Source organism: Gigantopelta aegis, chromosome 10 (assembly GCF_016097555.1).
Source record: "Gigantopelta aegis isolate Gae_Host chromosome 10, Gae_host_genome, whole genome shotgun sequence".
NCBI lineage: Eukaryota > Metazoa > Mollusca > Gastropoda > Neomphalida > Peltospiridae > Gigantopelta > Gigantopelta aegis.
Genome location: NC_054708.1, coordinates 18,972,047 through 18,992,582, shown reverse-complemented (window position 1 = coordinate 18,992,582; position 20,536 = coordinate 18,972,047). Strand labels below are relative to the sequence as shown.

The 20,536-nt window shown below is 32.9% G+C and overlaps 2 protein-coding genes across 5 annotated transcripts in view; one reads left to right on the top strand and one right to left on the bottom strand.

Annotated features, from left to right (window-relative positions):
- The window catches only part of LOC121384756 (AT-rich interactive domain-containing protein 5B-like), an 89,727-nt gene extending 76,953 nt beyond the window's left edge, over positions 1–12,774 (bottom strand). For all 3 annotated transcript variants that reach the window (XM_041515298.1, XM_041515300.1, XM_041515299.1), the window contains exons 1-2: positions 12,502–12,774; positions 12,043–12,297 (exon numbers count right to left, since the gene is read on the bottom strand). In XM_041515298.1, coding sequence (XP_041371232.1) covers positions 12,043–12,297; positions 12,502–12,522 — 276 coding nt within the window. In that variant the 5' untranslated portion in view covers positions 12,523–12,774. The remainder of the gene's footprint in view (positions 1–12,042; positions 12,298–12,501) is intronic.
- A 282-nt stretch (positions 12,775–13,056) lies between these two features.
- The window catches only part of LOC121384607 (ectonucleoside triphosphate diphosphohydrolase 2-like), a 43,927-nt gene continuing 36,447 nt past the window's right edge, over positions 13,057–20,536 (top strand). Inside the window, exon 1 of one of the 2 annotated variants that reach the window (XM_041515068.1) lies at positions 13,057–13,148. The gene's annotated coding sequence lies outside the window, so the exon portion shown is untranslated. The remainder of the gene's footprint in view (positions 13,149–20,536) is intronic. The other variant, XM_041515069.1, reaches the window with a different exon arrangement.

The following is a 20,536-nucleotide window of genomic DNA, read 5'->3' as shown; positions in this document are numbered from 1 at the left end:
TTGGAATATCAGTGTCTATATATTCAATGTGTTTCTAGTCATCTTAATATTGGTAAGAAGCCCAAACTTGATTTTGTCTTCAAATAATTTCGTACAAACGGAAAAAATATATTTTAGGAAATAAAATAAAATTTAACCTAGTATAAATATTAAAATGATCAGAAACATGTTTAATATACAGCCACTAATGTTTTATGCAGAAAAATATATTTGATATGTAATTACAATCATTAAAAAGTCTCTGTTTGTCAATAACATCTTAAAAATTGCAGCAAACTCAGGAATGTCCCTTTAAACTATAAATATTACTGCAATTTTCTACTAAACATCTCAGTGTTTGTAGCTGCTTAAGCCTCATTTTTCTTTCCAAATATATATTTGTTCTCTCCTATGAAATTATTTCCATATTGGGCAGTAAAATCCCATTTGACCTGCTATAAACATTAGGATAACCAGACTCATATTAAACATATCGTGAAAAACTGTGAAGCAGGCTACCCATAAACCAGTCTATTTTACATTTGACTTGTTTTTAAGAAATCTGCATATGAATGAACCCTGGCATCAAAATACTTTTGTTGAATTAAGAAAACCTTCCCCAAAACAAAGTGCACAAATGAGGAAAAGACAAGTAGACATTCAAAATAAGTTTAATACATAGGGAAATGAATACACGACCACCATTTTGAACTGTGTGCACTATATTAATGGCGTATAATATAAAACAAACCTAAATAAACAACAATTTCACACTGCTGTCATTGTCAGTCTCATCTACGTCATAGATTCATTACATAAAGAGTTTTGGTGATGTCACGTGACACGCATCACTTGAAAAATAATAGCCTGGTTTATGGGAGTAGCTGAAGAATGTCAACATTAAACTATGACAATTATGTAATCTCTTCACAATACAAAATGGCATGGATATTAAAAAAAAATTTGGTTGATTTGACAATAAAATGAACAAGGTAAAACATTATTTCATCAAATCGATCGTACATTACAATGCGCGTGTGCAGAAACCATTTTCCGTTAATAGGCCAGTTCACTGTTACTCGAAGATACAGATACTGCTATTCCGAACAAGAAAACATATTTATTATGTGATTTTAGTTATTAATAAGGCTCTGTTAGTTGAGTTCCAGCCAGTGCACTATGACTGTTATATCAAAGGCTGTGGAATGTGCTGTCCTATCTGTGGGATGGTGCATATAAAAGATCCTTTGCTACTAATAAAAAAATATAGCAGGTTTAATTCCTCTCCAAGACTATATGTCAAAATTACCAAATGTTTGACATCTAATAGCCGATGATTATTAAATCAATGTGCTCTAGTGGTGTCATTAAACAAAACAAACTTTTTAACTGTTAGTTGAAAACATATTACAATAGCAGCAAACTCAACATTATAGTCTCTTTAATTAGTAGTAAAGTGGTACATTTTCAAGACATCCAAAAATGTTCTTTAATTTTAGTACAAATGATGCATTCTAGAGACACATCTCCAATTTATTTATTTTTTTAATATTAATGAGTAAGATAGTGTATTCTAAAGACACATCTCAATTTTTTTATTATTAATATTGGTAAAGTGGTGCATTCTAAAAATACATCTCCAATTTTTTTTTTTAATATTAGTAAAATGGTGCATTCTAAGGCTACATCTCTAAAAAATTTAAAAGATATTTCAGAGCTTAACAAAATATATTCATGTGCATGATTTAGGCAGTATTATTAAACAGTTAACACTTGTACTATAAGCAGTGACTCCAGGGAATATTTACATGTGGCTTCTTAAAATAATCGACTGCTTAATGTAGTAATAATACAGGTCATTTTGTACAAATTTCAGCTGCAGAATCATAAGCTGGCATCAGCAGACATAAAACTGCTTTTAAAAATGTCAATTTATACTAATAAAAATATAATAAATGGTTAAGAATAATAGTAACTAGCCTTTAAAACAGATGACTGCTTACTAAAGGAAAATGGACAGGTGACTGCTCAACAGAGGTCAATTTATACTAAAACATTAACAGAAAGCAGGCTCCTTAAAGGGACATTTCTGAGTTTGCTGCAATTTTAAAGATGTTATCGACTAACAGAGACTTTTTAGCGACTGTAATTACATATCAAATATATTTTTCTGCATAAAATATTAGTGGCTGTATATTAAACATGTTTCTAATCGTTCTAATATTTGTACAAGGTTAAATCTAATTTTATTTCCTAAAATATTTTTTTTTCGTACGTACGAAATTATTTGAAGACAAAATCCAGTTTGGGATTCTTACAAATATTAAGACGACCAGAAACACATTGAATATACAAAAACTGATATTCTAAACAAGAAAACGTATTTAATATGTATGTTTAATCATAGAAATATTTTATCAGTCGGAAACATCTTACAATGCAGCAAACTCAGGAATGTCCCTTTAAAACAGGTGACTGCTTAATAAAGGTCAATTTTGTAATAAAATATTTTAATAAATAGATAAGAATAATAGTAACTGGCCTTTAAAACAGGTTATTAGAGGAAACGGGACAGGTGACTACGTGACAAAAGTCAATTTATACTAAAAAATGTAACAAACAGCTGGCTCCTTAAACCAGGTGACTGTTTACCAAAGGTTAATTTATACTAAAAATGAAACAGAAAGCTGGCTTCCTAAAACAGGTAACTGCTTAATAAAAGTAAATTTTATAATAAAACACATTTAATAAATAGATAATAGTAACTGGCCTTTAAACCAGGTGACTGTTTACCAAAGAAAACTGCTTAACACAAATTAAATTGTACTAAAATGTAATAATATATAATGTAATTTATAATATACAATAGTAAATAAGGAGACTAGTAAACTGGCCTTTTAACAGATGTGGTGGCTATATATCAAAGTTTGACAATGAACTGTCTGTGATGCGCTTACTACCGGAACAGTTGACAGTGCGGTATTGTTTAGCTGTTTAATATATTAATACAGTATTATTGTAGCTGTTTCATATATTAATACAGTGTTTTAGACTTTTCATGATAATTGTAGTCACAGGTGTATTGCCGAACTGAGAAGAATGTGTCACGCAGCCCACCACACACAATCAGTGTGCAGTGTGCAGTGTATACTTTGAAACATTAATGAGATGTGCACAAGGTCAAATATTTAGATGGACAGGGAATCTGCTGTTAACAACTACCTCATCTACTGCATGTGTTATTTAACCAAACCACAAAATAATGCTTAAAGACTTATGTAGTCTGGATGTTGTATTTGCATGCAGCCCGGCTAAAAAACATGAAATATATTAGTTTTAATGAGTGTCTAGACTGGATGCATGCGATGTGTGCATCTGCAAAACGCATGCAGCGAGCTGCAATGAAATAATTGTATAAATATGGTGAAAATGACCAAAACGCAAGCCACAGACACATTAGTTGGACTGCGTGAAGACACATCATCCAGTCTATATGAGTCTTAAGCCATACTACTGCAGTCAAAAAAGTAATAATAAAACCCCACAAAACAACACCTGATACAACTTTAATTTCGACCTCAATCTCAGGGGGATAAAAGATGCCACAGCCACAAAAAAATAGAGAGTTATCTAAAACAGCAAAATTAGTTATTAATTTTAACAATACTAATTAATAAGTATTTTAAAATTTACCCCTGGGCTACACCTCCCCCACACACACTCTTTTTTTTATCATCTCGTAAAAAAAGAAAAAAAAGAAAAAAGAAAAGTCCAATATATAGTTTTAAAAATTATTATCAATAAATTAATTTTGTTCTTTACAGGATTCATTATTAACCAACTACTTTACTATTACTCTCTCCCTTCCACATAATTTTAGCAGACATGATATGATAATGATATATTTCTCACTCTAGCCACTGCACCATGACTGGTATATCAAAGGCTGTGGTATGCACTACCCTGTCTGTGGGATGGTGCATATAAAAGATCTCTTGCTGCTACTCGAAAAGAGTAGCCTGTGAAGTGACGACAGCAGGCTTCTTCTCTCTTATCTGTGTGGACCATAACCATATGTCTGACACCATATAACCATAAATAAAATGTGTTGAGTTTGTCGTTAAATAAAAAAACTTCTTTCTTTTGTTTTTGATAATAATATATCAGTAATTATTTTACACCACTGGTAATTAGTCCTCTTTTAGTAAGTTAACACTTGCTATCAACACTGCCGTAAACACTGCCATTTAACCGTGGCTATTATTGTTGCCATTTTCATTGACAAATAGCGAAATTAGACGATGCTAGCCTAAACACAGACCAATAATTCAAGCTCCAGTGAAATCCAGCAAGCAGTGGACCGGTGACCTCCGTGAGGCCGACCCCTGATCCAGGTCATTGTTTATTCACATGTGCTGTTGACTCGCAAGAACACCTTGGAGATGTTCACTATCAGTCGGTGTTGACGCAAGTTTATATTGGACACCAGAGAGAGAAAATAATAAATAAATTACCTTTTCATGGTACAGTATTAGTCAAATTTGTTTTCTACATTTTTGTGTTTATCATGTAGTAATAAGCAATATAACATTATATGATTAATGATTGATATTCTCATAATATATTATAATGTTTTCTGTATTTTATGTCTATCATGTAGTAATAAGCAATGTAACATTATATGATTGTTATTCTCAAGATATATTATATTGTTTTTTGTATTCTGTGTCCAACATGTAGTAATAAGCAACACAATATTATATGATTAATGATTGATATTCTCATGATATATTACATAGTTTTCTATATTTTTGTGTCCATCATGTAGTAATAAGCAACACAAATATTATATGATTAATTATTGATATTCTCATGATATATTATATTGTTTTCTATATTTTTATGTCCATCATGTAGTAATAAGCAATGTAATCTTATATGATTGATATTCTCATGATATTTTATATTGTTTTCTGTATTTTGTGTCTATCATGTAGTAATAATGATGCACTCAACACATTGTATTTACGGTTATATGGCATCGGACATATAGTTAAGGACCATTAAGAGAGGAAACCCGCTGTCGCCACTTCATGAGCTACTCTTTTCAATTAGCAGCAAGGGATCTCTTATATGCACCATCCCACAGACAGGATAGCACATACCACAGCCTTTGATATATCAGTCATGGTAAACTGGCTGAAACAAGAAATAGCCCAATGGGCCCAGCACCATCCCATAGACAGGATAGCACATACCACAGCCTTTGCTACACTAGTTGTGGAGACCCGGATTGGATAAGAAATAGCCCAATGGGATCGACCACTAACAGGGATCAATGTTTTATCACATTTGTGGTTTCTTATAGGCAATACTGGAATAACTTCTGATTAATATTATAGAATGGTATATAATTATAACCTTCACAACATATATAACCAAGTTTCGCCAAAAAAAAGCACTTGTCCCCTTTCTGCTCTGAACCCTTGATATTGTCTGACAGCAGAATTCACAGCATCACCACCACCACCACCACCACCACCAACAAACACAAACACACACACACACACACACACAAAATCACAAGTGATTTAATAAAAAAAATGTATTATTCACTACCAATTTAATTAAAAGCAATAGCATAACAGTTACCAGACATTAGCCAAGTCAGATGTCTTGACTGCGTAAACAATGCAAGTAATAACTTAGCCGTTAACGAGCTGGCTTTTCTATACAGTATACAATAGGAGTTATTTATAACAGTATGAAATATTAACTTTTACAGCATGCAGGTACTCAGCTATGTATTTGACAGGCACATGTCATGTAGTCAAACAAGTGGTCGAGAATTGCTCCAGGTAAATCACATTATCAATAGATCCCTGTTCGCAAAAGCAAGCCATTTATTGATTTAGAAGACACCAAAATGTACAAGATGATTCTGTGTACAACTGATTCAGCATGTTTTAATTTTCCTTTCATGAAGGCCAGTGACAAATAAATCAGCCAAGAATAATAGAACGTTGGTGCGGTAACCACCAGTAAACCGTAATTCATACCCATGAATATGTAGCATTACACCAATGTACATGTATAAAAACTATTAAACTGTGTGTGTGTGTGTGTGTGTGTGTGTGTGTGTGTGTGTGTGTGTGTGTGTGTGAAACAATATAAAAAAACCGACTATAATAAGCAATGACATCAGCATAATGATGCATTTGTTCCAGTAATAAAATTAATATGTAGGATTACACCAATGTACATGTGTATACATTATTAAACTGTGTGTGAAAGAATATAAAAAATGACTAATAAGCAATGACATCAGCATAATGATGCATTTCTTCCAGTAATAAATTTAATATCTGTTTTGAGTGAAAAAAAATTTTTTTTAGGTAAACAAGAATTCTACGGAATTAAATATCTCACCTACTGTAAATGTTTTAGACCTGTGCATTGTGATGAATATACATATATGCAAGTATCAACCAAGTTTGATTGACCTAAGATTTACAGTTTGTGAGAAACTGATCTAAATGTATAACTTTATCACAAAGGTTGATGCTGCCACAGCCATTGAAAAGGTTATGCTTATATCTCGCCTTTTTACCTGGTAAAGGCCAGATAAATTTTTTTTTATTAAAAATACAGATATCAGAGCTAGCGCCGAGTCAGCAGAAAATGTCGCCAAATTATCTATTAAACTAACAGAAACACAATTATCTGTAACAAAATATCAAAATATCAAATGAAATTATTTCGCCAAATTAAAATAAAATTTGTCATCTGTTTTTGAAATTTGCAATTGGAAAATTTGGCAAGTGCCAGAGTTAGCCCAGGATATTATATATTTAAAGAAATTTTATCAGTTGCATTCTTGTACTTTGCAAAGATAAAATATTCAATAATTTATGTGAAATCAAGTGTAAAGTACATTGTAGTTAACATTTATATAGATATGTACGGTACAAGAGTAATTAAATAGGAGACATTATTTTGAACAACACATTCCTCACATACACACACACGCATCAATGTATTTATACATATATGTTTGCATTTTTATTTTCCTTACTAAAATGTTAAGTTGTTAATTTTATATTTAAAAATGTTTTTTATTTTCAGTAGTCCTCTTCTTTTCCTTATGTAAAAAAAAAAAAAAAACCCCATATATACAGTTATAAACCAGGTAACTTTAGCAGGGCAAACCTATATTCTGCATAATAAAAAAATAAAAACTATGACACGACACACCGACCAACTGACAGCTGCCCTAAATTATTTCTCTTCATTCACATTACAAACACTAACCCAGTGAACAACTTGTGACCTACACATGTATATATGTATGTAACCTACCTATAGATGTCAAAACTCATACCAACACAGAATTACAAAAACTAGCTAACACTGCTACATATACGATTACATCCATGGATATTTTTGTTGTGCTTTTGCCTCAGACAAATAATTTCATGTTATCTCCACCCAACTTGTTACAATTTTATATACTAAAGTTCCGCCCTTAAATATATATGGGGTTCCTTAATTATAACTATGTAGTCATCATAGTGATTATGTAATATTGGTTACTGTTTTGTTTTTTGTTGTTGTTTTAATCAAATAAAGTCAGATTATTTAGGGGCTGTTCCACAACTTATAACATGGGGAGAAGGGGGGGGAGATACCATCATTATTACACGCCTTTGTGGGTCTGCCTCATTTAACTCAAGGTTATCTCTGGCACTCGCCAAATTAGCAAGTTGAGAATGAATTTATTTTTTTTACAAATTTTCTTATAATTTGGCTAAATAATTTCATGTAACAGTTGATATTTTGTCAGATAAATAAACAAGTTTCTCCAATTTTTTAAGTTAAAAAAAAATAATAATAATAAAAATTGACAAAATGTTCTGCTGTGTCACTTGGTTTAAATGAAATTTTATTTTGTGGTTAGTCGTTGCAACAGCCGCATCTGTATTATGTCCCCCAACATTGTCCTCACTATACTGCCGCACTGGAATTGTCCGTATATATTTTATTTCTTTTGTCAACATTTTAAATTAAGCATTTCTTAATTTTTTTTAAATTTGTAATAATGTTCATTTTATTTTATTTAAACAGAGCACATACAAATTTCAAATGTCTAAAACATTCATAACTATCAACAAAAGAAGACGAAAAAGCTAATGCAATATCACACCCTCATCACACCTTAAACACGCTTAATTTAACATTCTGAACAAAGCTGTCCATTATTATTGCTGTTAATTATGCAACAGTAATTTACATTTAAACGCATGCACGTTGCCAGGAGTAATTGAAAATGAACCATTTCATAAATTGGAAATACCATGGGTCAGTATACATGTAAAACGCTGGGATGTTGTTATAGCATGTACTGCAGGATGCAGGCCCAAACGAAAGCTGGCAAAGCACACTGGCAGATGTGCAGATAATCACTGTGTTCCAAGCCAAGCCAACATCAATGGCTTATCTTTAGACAAACTTATCAACTTGCCTCAGTGGACACAGAATATTTTACAGCATTTTTACACTAATTGGAAGATTCACTTCGTCAGAATTGTTAAAAAAAAATGGAAAGCTGCTGATTATTATTTCTAAACAAAATATTAATAAAGATATTAATAACAATTAGTTATAAATTATGTATGAAAAGTGAAATTATAATTAAAATGTGGCATTGAAAAAACACAAATTATGAAAGGGAGGGGTGTACTGTATTTATTAAATGGTAATTTAATTTACATTAAAAAAAAATCATATTTATGTAATCATTTTTTGAAACACAATGACATTAAAATTTATGCATATTATACAGGCTTTAAATATGTGATTTTTTAAAAGGATTTCACCAGAACCATAAACATAATCTAAAATTGATATTTGGGGATTTTGTCTCATAATCTTGTGCTTCCGTCCCCAAATCTAAGATTAACGGAAGCATGGAATCATGCTAAATTTGCAGCATGTTATATTGTTACGTTCAATTTTACATTATGTTTAACAAAAAAGGCAGGGTCCAATGCCAAAATAGCCAACTGCTAATTTTTATACAAAGTGGCTATAACATTTAGTCTTTGTCTAATAAAATGTATGTTTTCATTGTGAGCCCTGATTATGGTAAGTTGTATATTTGAGAATTGTCCATGTCATATAAGGCATACTAATTAATTTATATTTTTATCAATAACATCTCATATAGTTTCCTTATGATCACGGTTAATATACAGCGTTGTGTCGACAGTATTTAAATCAATAAATGCTGAGAGAAAGTGTTGACTGCTGTCGATGAATGACTCACGAATATTATTTTCCAATATCCAACATTATTTCATTGTAACAAACCTAATTGCATCTGATTTATAATTAGTTTATATCTGCCAATTTAATGACATTTAACAATCAGGGAATAAAAATTTATTGTAAATTTAAGATGTTTACGATTTATTTCTTAATAACAAAACAAAATGTCTAAAACAAACACAAAAACATATAAAGCTGTTAAAAAAATAATTCATCATAATATTACAACAATACATTACCATATTAAATATTAGTATTTCAATTATCATTTTTAATTTTTAAACATAAAACAGTATTTTAATTGAATGTATGATTCTTTCAAATGATCGTAAATATTTAATGACTCAAAACAATGAATAGTAGTATAGTCTTTCAGCATTTAATTAATGTAATTTTAACTTAAATTTATGATGAAAATTAATTAAGATCTTTAAAAAATTATGAACTATTTGTTAAATGTTTAACAATAATATTAAATATCACAATAAATACATTCCATATTTATAATATATTTAACACTTTTGTCCCAACCACACACATCTGTAGTGCTGTTACCTCCATTCAGAGTATTCAGACCAGGATAAATATAATACAAGATTATTCATTATATACACTGTACTACATGTAGGTCAAGACATAAAGGAAATGTACATGTAACTTAAAAAGAATGTTCCCCTCCAGCTGCCATCCATATCAAACAAAGCACAGAACAATGCATAAATATACATGCATATGTGTTGTACATTTAAAAATGTGATGGTAAGAAAACAATGTAAATACCAACTGTATTTAATATGTTATACAATGTACATATCTGAGATGTTTTATTTCACAATGCTAACTGTGAACCTACAGAGAAGTACAATGTTCAACAAAATAATACATGATGTAGTATAATGAAAATTGAGTTCAATGTGCACTAAAATACATGCAATTGATTGAATCAATATATAGAATAATAATACACTCTTTACAAATGTAATGGATGATGTACGACTAATGTCAAACAGAAATCAAATACACTTTTTCATCTGTAGCAAGATAATATAACAATAATTTATTTTAATTAGAGAATTACACTAGCAATTGGCAGCAGTGTTTTCAACAGCAGAACGTCTGAAATAGATTTAACAGTGAAATATGTCACAGAGTTTGTTGACTGGCATAGCAGAGGTAGAAACGTGCTGATTACACGCCACAAATGTTGTACGCCTCATGTAAAGGCAGGCAGGCTGTTTCATTGCCCTTAGGCAGGGCTGGCCATTCATTTTCTGCAGTAACTTTTCAATGGCTTTTAGATAAAAGCAGAGTGGGGGGCTGACCCAGGTTGAATAGGCTAAGCAGAAATGCTATGCACAAAACAATAACCTAATTAATAACTTCACAAAGGCTGAACAATCTGCCGTTAAGGAAAAAATAAAGTGGCTAAAGCTTCCAAGTAAATAATTGCTGATAAATATCATCTGTTTACCATATTTACGTGCTAAAAATAGACACACTGAGTAGTTCTCCATCAAGTGTCAAAGCTGAAATCTATATGCTTAGAAAGTGTTTGGGTCGCAGATACAGCTTCAATACATATATACACCTGTAAATATGGGTGGGTGAAATGATGGTATTTTGAAAAATAAAACATACTACAATACACTGTATTCAGCTTTCAAAATATTTAGTGCAAAATAAAAGCAACAAGAACTAGCAATGAGATCAATAAACAATTCAAGTTGTTTTTGTTCACAACTGGATGGAAAATCAGTATGTAACATGTTTTTATCCATATGTACCCGTATTCATCATAAACATATATTAAAAAATAAAACAGTTCCATTAAATATTTATTAGCCTCTTCATTTCCCCCTCCACTTTTATTGTTATTATTTGATTTTTAATTATTGTTTTTTGGCGGGAAGGTGAGGGGTGAGACATAAAAATATCAATCTTAAAATATTTAAATGGATATTTATGTATTGATTGTTTTTGTCAAAATTAATGTCTTAAATAATAAATTAAAACTACTGATAATATATTGAAAAAGACTCGAATTTTATGTACAAATTCATTGTATTAATAAAACAATATTAGTTCCTGATATAATATACAGGTGAACCATATATTATATGGTCTCCAATGCATGCATGTTTTGTGTTTGTTTTTCTTTGTATTTTTTAAATTATTATCACAATTTTTACTGCAGGAATGTAATTACAACTAATATGATTAGGAGAAAAACAAACAAGTGTAAAAAAAAAAACCCACAAAAACACCCCAGTTTGTTGAATTAAATGTTGTTAAAGTACTGATATAAAAAAAATTATGAATGACTAATTCTTAGTGTAATTAATATAAAAAGTATGCTGATTAACATAATATTTTATTTAATTAGCAAATACAAAACATATAAAATAATATTTAACACTGTTAGATAAACATTAACAATAAATGATAAAAGTTAAAAGAAAATATAAAATATCATTTATGCAAGGCTATTAATATATTATTTATGAAATGCAGAATTTGAAATAAAATAAACATGAAATGCCTTAACCTATGTTATACACCCAAAGTGACAATGTAATATAATTCTCCAGTGTGTCAACAAGCTGGCCTTGAGTAAACACTGAACAGTTTACTAAATAGATGGAAGATGACCTGTGACCTGTGATAACATTTATATCAAAACATTGTTCCCAGCTTCAAGTATTATTAAATTATTATTAATAAATTTTAAAAAGTTACCTCGCCATGATATTCTTGTTTTCCATCGGGTGTGTGTTCTGGCAGGAAATAAAGTCGTACACTTGCCAACAGTTGGTTATTATTTTTGTCTTCCCAAATCAACTGAAGTTCCCCAATGCTCACCGGTGCGCCTTTCAATATTTCAACGAAGAAAAATTCTCCTAAAGACAATATTTTTGGCTTTTCATCTTTATGATATTTAAAGGCTTTGTAAAATGTGTACGGTCCGTGCTGTCCACAAGACGCTCCGACAAACTGCAAAGAAGACATTACAAATTGAAATTTTACAATTCACTATCGGCATGCATGCGTGATAGCAAACTGACAAGGCTAAAACATGAATTCGACACACATCTAGGTCACTTGTTCAATAATACGCTGAAATAGAATGCATGTTTCATAAATCATTCAGCGTAAATATTTACCAAGAATATTCAGTAAGACAAAACCAATATTTACCTGCACTTTTGTAGCGTCCATCCCATTAAAAAGTTGATTATTTATCGCCTACCATCGCATGAACAACTTTAACAATACAAGTTTTATATTTGGCCCTAATTAGTGACGTCACGCTTTGAAGACTTCTCATTAACATAATCCATTCACAGTAATATCAATCTCTATTTAAGCATTGTTAATGGACACAAAAATGTGAATATTTGCACTGAATAAAATATTTATGCAATAAACCATACGCTAATATATTATTTCACTTATAAAAAGTTAATTTCACTCCAAATAAACTGGTTTACATCTTCGTGCGGCAAAGATGAACCGGTGTCAATATAATTTGTGCCTATCCAGAAAAATATGTAAAATATACACCTTTACTATATTTACAACTACAATACAAGTAACAACCACACATTAGTTCATACCTATTGTGTTATAAATAATACATACATATATAAACTTTATATTTTATTTTATTTTAAACTTTAGCGTTGTTAATCTTTGTAAACTAAATTAATGTGTACGACTATTTCGTCACATGACCTTGTAAAACCAACACCTGACATGCATAAGGAAGATGGCGGTAGGCGTTCCAGAAAGTTTGTTTATATTTTTGAAATGGTAAAATCTCCAACAAACAATTAATTTATTTGGTAAGATTTGTTTAAAGTGATGAATAATGTTCCTCTTGATTATATTATACAGTTGTCATAATCTTTGTACAGGTTTTTAATGGGGAAAAAAACAACCGATCTTTGTGAGTTTTAAAAAAAAATAGTTTTTGTTGCTTCATTTACATAATCTTTAGAGTTGGTAAATCAAATGTTAAAATTCAAGTGTATGGAAAACAATGCGAAATTTTAATCTTTGTTAATGTGACCATGACTTTGTTTAGGCCTATTTCAGTTATTATTTCCAAATATAAACGTTCTTCATGTTCTTTAAAAGTACTTTTTTTAAAGTTGAGAAAAGTATGTGGCAGTAGATCTACTGAATTCAGAGAAATATATAATTATAAACATGAATAGTAGGCAGCAGTGGTAGCAACAGGTAACGGTAGCCATCTAAGAATTGCCACCTGCCCCCAACTAATGAACAGAGAGGTTTGTTTTCAGCAACGCTACACCAGCGAACAGCTTCTAGGTTCTGAATAGGTCCAGTATAGTAGAAGGAAATGTTTTATTTAACAACACTCAACACATTTTTATTTACGGTTATATGGCGTCAGACATATGGTTAAGGACCACACTGATATTGAGAGAGGAAACCCGCTGTTGCCACTTCATGGGCTAATCTTTTCGATTAGTAGCAAGGGATCTTTTATATGTAACATCCCACAGACATGACAATACATACCACAGCCTTTGTTACACCAGTTTTGTAGCACTGGCTGGAATGGGAAATAGCCCAATGGATCGAACCTAGACTGACTACGCATCACGCGAATGCTTTACCACTGGGCTACGTCCCGGCCCCCTGTTAGTATAGTTATCAATGATAAAAATTCATCACTTACAATGAGATTATTAAATAATTCAAGTCTTGTTTTTGTTCACAACTGGATGGAAAATCAGTATGTAACATGTTTTTATCCATATACCCGTATCCATGATAAACAGGATTTCTGAAAGGAGTGGGTGTCTAAATGTGATGACTGATCTGTCCTTTTACACAGAACAGTTCATATAATCACGTTTCTCCTTAAAGGTTATGGTCTGTTTCACAGAGGGGAGGTCTGGACCCCCCCCCCCCACACACACACACACACACACACTCCTGGATCCGCTACTGAACATATATTAAAAAATAAAATATTTCCATTAAATGTTTATTAGCCGCTTATACATAAATAACTGTCAAACATCAAATTAATTTGCAGACTAGTACTACCTCATTGGGTCCATAAGAATTGGGGGGTGGGGGGGGGGGGGGCAGCCCCATCTCCACTGAGGAGGAAAAAGCATATTTTTTGGCCTACTCTATTTAAATAAAGATAAAAATCTGCCTTTTGCTCCTCCACTAGAGATTGAACCCCCCAACTTCAAATACCCTTCTTATGGGCATGATGATGTATGCAAGTGCACTCCATTCTAAATTCAATCACAGTAGGGTAAAACTTACCTAAACGGAACTTAACTAAAATGTTCCCATTTGTGGTCAAAATGTACCCATAACACAATTTAACTGCCAAGACGTACCCATATATTAATAGGGGGTCAGGCCTGGAGATCTGATTTTGATGGGTATTCAGCATGCGTGGGTTTGGATTGAGGTAAAAGTCTATATTGTATTCAGTTCACTAAGTATTAAATATAGAAAAAGTTATAAAACCAGCAAATACCAATTACAATCAAATGTTTATAAAATGATGTAAGTTATAAGCACTTGGATTGGGGTTGGGGCGTTTTGTTTATAATCAGACACACTCACGTTTCTTTTCATTAGAAATGAGATACAGTTGATATTTTTCCACATTTCCTGTTTTGTTTAACGACGTCACTAGAGCACATTGATTTATTATTGATCGGCTATTGGATATCAAACATTTGGTAGTTTTGACATACAGTCTTAGAGAGGAAACCTGCTACATTTTTCCATTAGTAGCAAGGGATTGTTTATATGCACCATCCCACAGGCAGGATGGCACACACCACAGCCTTTGAAATGCCAGTCGTGGTGCACTAGCTGGAACAAGAAATAGCCCAATGGGCCCACTGACGGGAATCGATCCCAAACTGACTGCACATCCAGCAAACGCTTTACCACTGGGCTGCGTCCCACCCCCTTATTGATTCAATTTCAATCAAATTTTCAACCTATCACACTAAATAACAATGCAGTGCATTATACATTTATTTGTTCATTCATTTTGGACATTTAATGTTTAAATAGTTGTTCAAAAAGGTATTCAAAATGTTAAGAGGGCTGGATATACCTCAGTAGTAAATTTAGGATAGATCCTTCTTGGTCGGGCCATTGGGCTATTTCTCATTCTAGTCTGTGCGCCACAACTGGTATATCAAAGGTGGTGGTGTGTGCTATCCTGTCTGGGATGGTGCATATAAAATATCCTTTAAAATGTTTGCTACCTACGGGAAAATAGGAAAATGTAGCGAGCTTCCTCTTTGATCTATATGTCAGAATTACCTAATTAATGTTTGACATCTAGTAGCTGATGATTAATAAATCAATGTGCTCTAGTGTTGTCGTAAAACAAAACAAACTACCTTTTGTTAATTCATTTTGGACATTTAATATTTTAACAGCCAGTTGAAAAGGTATTTGGCAATTTTAAGGAAGCAAAGGGCTTTAACAGACTGAGTGACTGGATCACCTCTTTACGAGAACATCTCATATGTTAATTAGTAGTGGTTGATGAGGTTGTGACATCTGTTAATCTTCATGACTAATGTATAAATTGATGTTGTGTATTATTGTAATATTTCCTGTATATCAAAAAACACATATAAAGTGACCTGTTATGGTGGTAAAAATACCATTAGCTTATTTAGTGTCAGGTTTTTCTGATCATAATAGCCAGGTAGTGATTATAATTATATGTTCATTTTTACCTTTCGTGTAGCAGCAAAACAAGATTTAATGGTGTGACAAGACAACTGCTTTGCTAAATGTTTAAATTTAGTGCTTACCAAGCATACGGAAATGTTATTCAGGGGTGGCATAGTGTAAAAATTAGTGGTATGGCTTGAGGTTGCCGGAGGCAATCAAGCCGAGTAGCTAGCGGGTTTGTTAAAAAAAAAAACCCACCATTTTCAGGGCACTTTTTTCCCCATTAATTGTTTTTTTTATTGAAATAAAAATATATGTAAATTTTAATGTTTCTGCTTTAATAAATGAATGGCAAAATAGGGACAACAGGGATATTTTATTAATTATTAATACGTTTTCTGAGTGTTTTATAAAGCCAATTTTAGAATTCATTTTTGAAAAAGGCTTGTCACTGATTATGGCAAGATGGCGCTAGACTACTGAGGCATGGTGTGGCACCATGCTAAAACAAGCTAGAGAAAACACTGTATATAATTTCACAAAGGCAAGGATAAAAAAAAAATTAGTCATTTATTTTATTAACAGTATTAATGTGAAAATCCAGTAATAGCTTACATTTTTAAATTAAATAATATAAACATTCTGAACACTTCAGTGGTAAACATCCATATCTAATGTGAATTTAAATTTATTAAAATGTATTAATGGATATTGTGGCTATGTATGTCAATGTTATCATGTTATTCCCTCATGTTTTCATTGATAAGCTTATTTTTAAAATGAATATGAATACAATTCTTTCTATATCTGATAGTAATACCACCATGAATCTATATCAACCTTTTTTGCACAGTAAATTAGCCTCATTTGCATATTATCTTTCCACATGAAATATACAAGTGTTATTCAGATGTGTGTGTGTGTATTATTTGTGATCAATATTCTATCTCACTCATAGTCTCAGATTTTTAATATTTTATATCAGAAATATTTGTCATGTTTTTAACGGTTGACATTTTTAAATGTAGAAACTGAAATTGTCATTTATTCTTCTTGCATACATCACTTTATGTATAACGAATGCAGCCCCACTGAAACATAATATGGAATTGATTTTAGACTTGGTCCTGTACTATCCGTGGCAATGTTTAATACAGAATTTGCTGTAGCAGATTACAGCGGCTGGCTAAATCAATATGTGTAATCTCTCTATGGTATATATGCCGATGTCTTCTTAGGAAGACATATTGACATGCATGTATTATTAATTTATTGTCTTGTAATTATGGACTCCTGGGTTTTTTCTTCTTCTTTTTTTCCTGGTTTTTTTCCCCCTTTTTTTTAAATTAGATTTTGTGCAGTTTAATAGGGGCATGTGGGAACAGGCATTATTTTGACCTGATATTGTCTTGTAATTATGGTCTCCTTTTTTCTCTCTCTTAAATTTTGTGCAGTTTAGTAGCGGCATGTAGGAACGGGCATTGTTTAGACCTAATATGTTTTGATTCTTTATAATGTTACAGGGAACATTTTGTTTTCAAAATCTTAATTCGTGATATTTCTAGTCAATTGAAAATTGATTAGCAACTACAGTTTAATGTTTTAAAATTGTGTAGCGATTTTTATATGCCCATCAATGATGAGTGGTATTATGGTTTGGCCGTCCGTACGTATGTACGTTTGTCTGTTAACTTTTTCTTGTCTGGACCATATCTTGAATACAGATGCATACATGGCCATCAAATCTCACATGTAAGAACAACTTGGGATGGTGGTTTGTCGCGTACTATTACTAGGTCACAGTGACCTACTTTTCATGGTCTACTGCACATAACAGTAAATCCTTGTTTAGACCATATCTTGCTTACAGATGCATACAGGACCATCAAACCTCACATGTAGGAACAATATGGGATGGTGGTTTGTCGTGTACTATTACTAGGTCACTATGTCCTACTTTTCATGGTCTACTGCATATAACAGTAAATCCTTGTCCGGACCATATTTTGCATACAGATACATACAGGACCATCAAACCTCACATGTAGGAACAACTTGGGATGGCGGTGTGCCACGTACTATTACTAAGTCACTGTAACCTACCTTTCACGGTCTACTGCACATAACAGTAAATCTTTGTCCAAATCATATCTTGCATTCAAATCTCATGTAGGAACAACTTGGGATGGTTGTTGGTTCAAGACAAACTGTTCATCGATCCCATTGCAAAAATTTGACATAGTTATAATTGAATTATACCCGTAACATATTCATTTATATAGATATTATATGGTTTTCCATTAAACTCCTGATGGGAGTATCATGTACCTCACTGGTACTCTTGTTTTAATTTGTGTAGCAGTGCCGTCGTGGTTAGGCCATCGGTCTACAGGCTGGTAGGTACTGGGTTTGGATCCCAGTAAAGGCATGGGATTTTTAATCCAGACACAGACTCCAAACCCCGAGTGAGTGCTCTGCAAGGCTCATTGGGTAGGTGTAAACCACTTGCACCGACCAATGATCCATAACTGGTTCAACAAAGGCCATGGTTTGTGCTATCGTGCCTGTGGGAAGGGCAAATAAAAGATCCCTTGCTGCCTGTCATAAAAGAGTAGCCTATGTGGCGACAGCAGGTTTCCTCTAAAAAAACAGTGTCAGAATGAAATATGTTTGACATCCAATAGCCGATGATAAGATAAAAAAATCAGCGTGCTCTAGTGGCGTCGTTAAGTAAAACAAACTTTACTTTTTTTAATTTGTAAAATGTTCCCTCTGTTAGCCCAATGAACAGGGCTCACCCTGTACATTGCCAGATTAGCCAATCTAAGTGGCTACAACATTTAGTCTTTGGCTAATGTAATATTCCTTTAATTAACCACATTTTAATACTTTTCAAGGAAATACTAAACCAAAATGTGTTCCAGTGTGAGCCCTGTATGATATTGTTGTTCAGCTTATATGATAAAATATTACCTGCCACAGGGTAAAATGGGTATGGCACCATACCCAAATGTTTTGTAGCAGCTGCTTTTTTTTTTCTTTTTTTTAAATTAACCTTTTAACAAAATTAATTATTCTTATCATTACTGTATGATTTTCTTAACCCTAACCTTAATTCATTTTCTTTCTAGGGGAGGTCCCCCATACCCTCTGTTGACTGTGGTTGCTTTTAATTCCATAGCCCCATACCCAAAAATGTCTTTCTGGCAGAAACACTGAATAGTAATGTCAATTATATGACAGTATATGATGCATTTGTTCTATTTGCTCAAAGGTCACGGTCAGATTTACCTGAGGAGGTTTTTACAATCCACATCTACTTTTGCATATTAGTTTTTTCTCATTCCAACCAGTGTACCACAACTGGTCAAAGGCCATGATATGTGCTATCCTGTCTGTGAGAAAGTGCACATAAAAGATCCCTTACTGCTAATGAAAAAAATGTAGCGGGTTTCCTCTCTATGACTATATATCAGAATTACCAAATGTTTGACGTCCAATAGCCGATGATTAATTAATCAATGTGCTCCCACCCAGAGCGAGTTTTGGTGACTTGTAAGACCACTACACCCTCTTTTCTCTCACTAACAACTAACCCTCTGACCTGGACAAACAGCCCAGATAGCTATGGTGTGTGCCCAGGACAGCGTGCTTGAACCTTAATTGGATATAGGCACAGAAATAAGTTGAAATGAATGAGTGAATGTCCACCCCCATTTGTGCAGATTTACCCGTCTGCAATGCATTCAGATTTGAGGAACAATGGACAACCTGTGCAGAAGTGGGTGCAGATGCCAGAAGATAAATCTAATTGTGGCCTAACACGTTTTTGATTCTGGGTGTCCTTTAGATATGGCCAGAGGCGGATCGGGGGGGGGGGGGGGCCTAACTTTTGCGATAGTTATAATTTTATTATATATTTCACTTCATGTTCCCCTTCATGTCACTGGGGCCCCCCTAAATGGATTTTCTAGATCTGCCACTGATGGCTGCCCTAGAAGTAGACGAGCACATGACAAGCAGAATTGTACTAGTGTAGAGAAAGAAAAAAATGTTTTATTTAACGACGCACTCAACACATTTTATTTACGGTTATATGGTGTCAGACATATGGTTAAGGACCACACAGATTTGTGAGAGGAAACCCGCTGTTGCCACATAGGCTATTCTTTTACGACAGGCAGCAAGGGATCTTTTATTTGCGCTTCCCACAGGCAGGATAGCACAAACCATGGCCTTTGTTGAACCAGTTATGGATCATTGGTCGGTGCAAGTGGTTTACACCTACCCATTGAGCCTTGCGGAGCACTCACTAAGGGTTTGGAGTCGGTATCTGGATTAAAAATCCCATGCTTTCGACTGGGATCCGAACCCAGTACCTACCAGCCTGTAGACCGATGGCTAACCACGACACCACCGAGGCCGGTGACTAGTGTAGAGATAAAGAGAGGAAGGAGGGAAGAAATGTTTTATTTAACAACACACTCAACACATTTTATTTACAGTTATATGGTGTCAGACATATTATTAA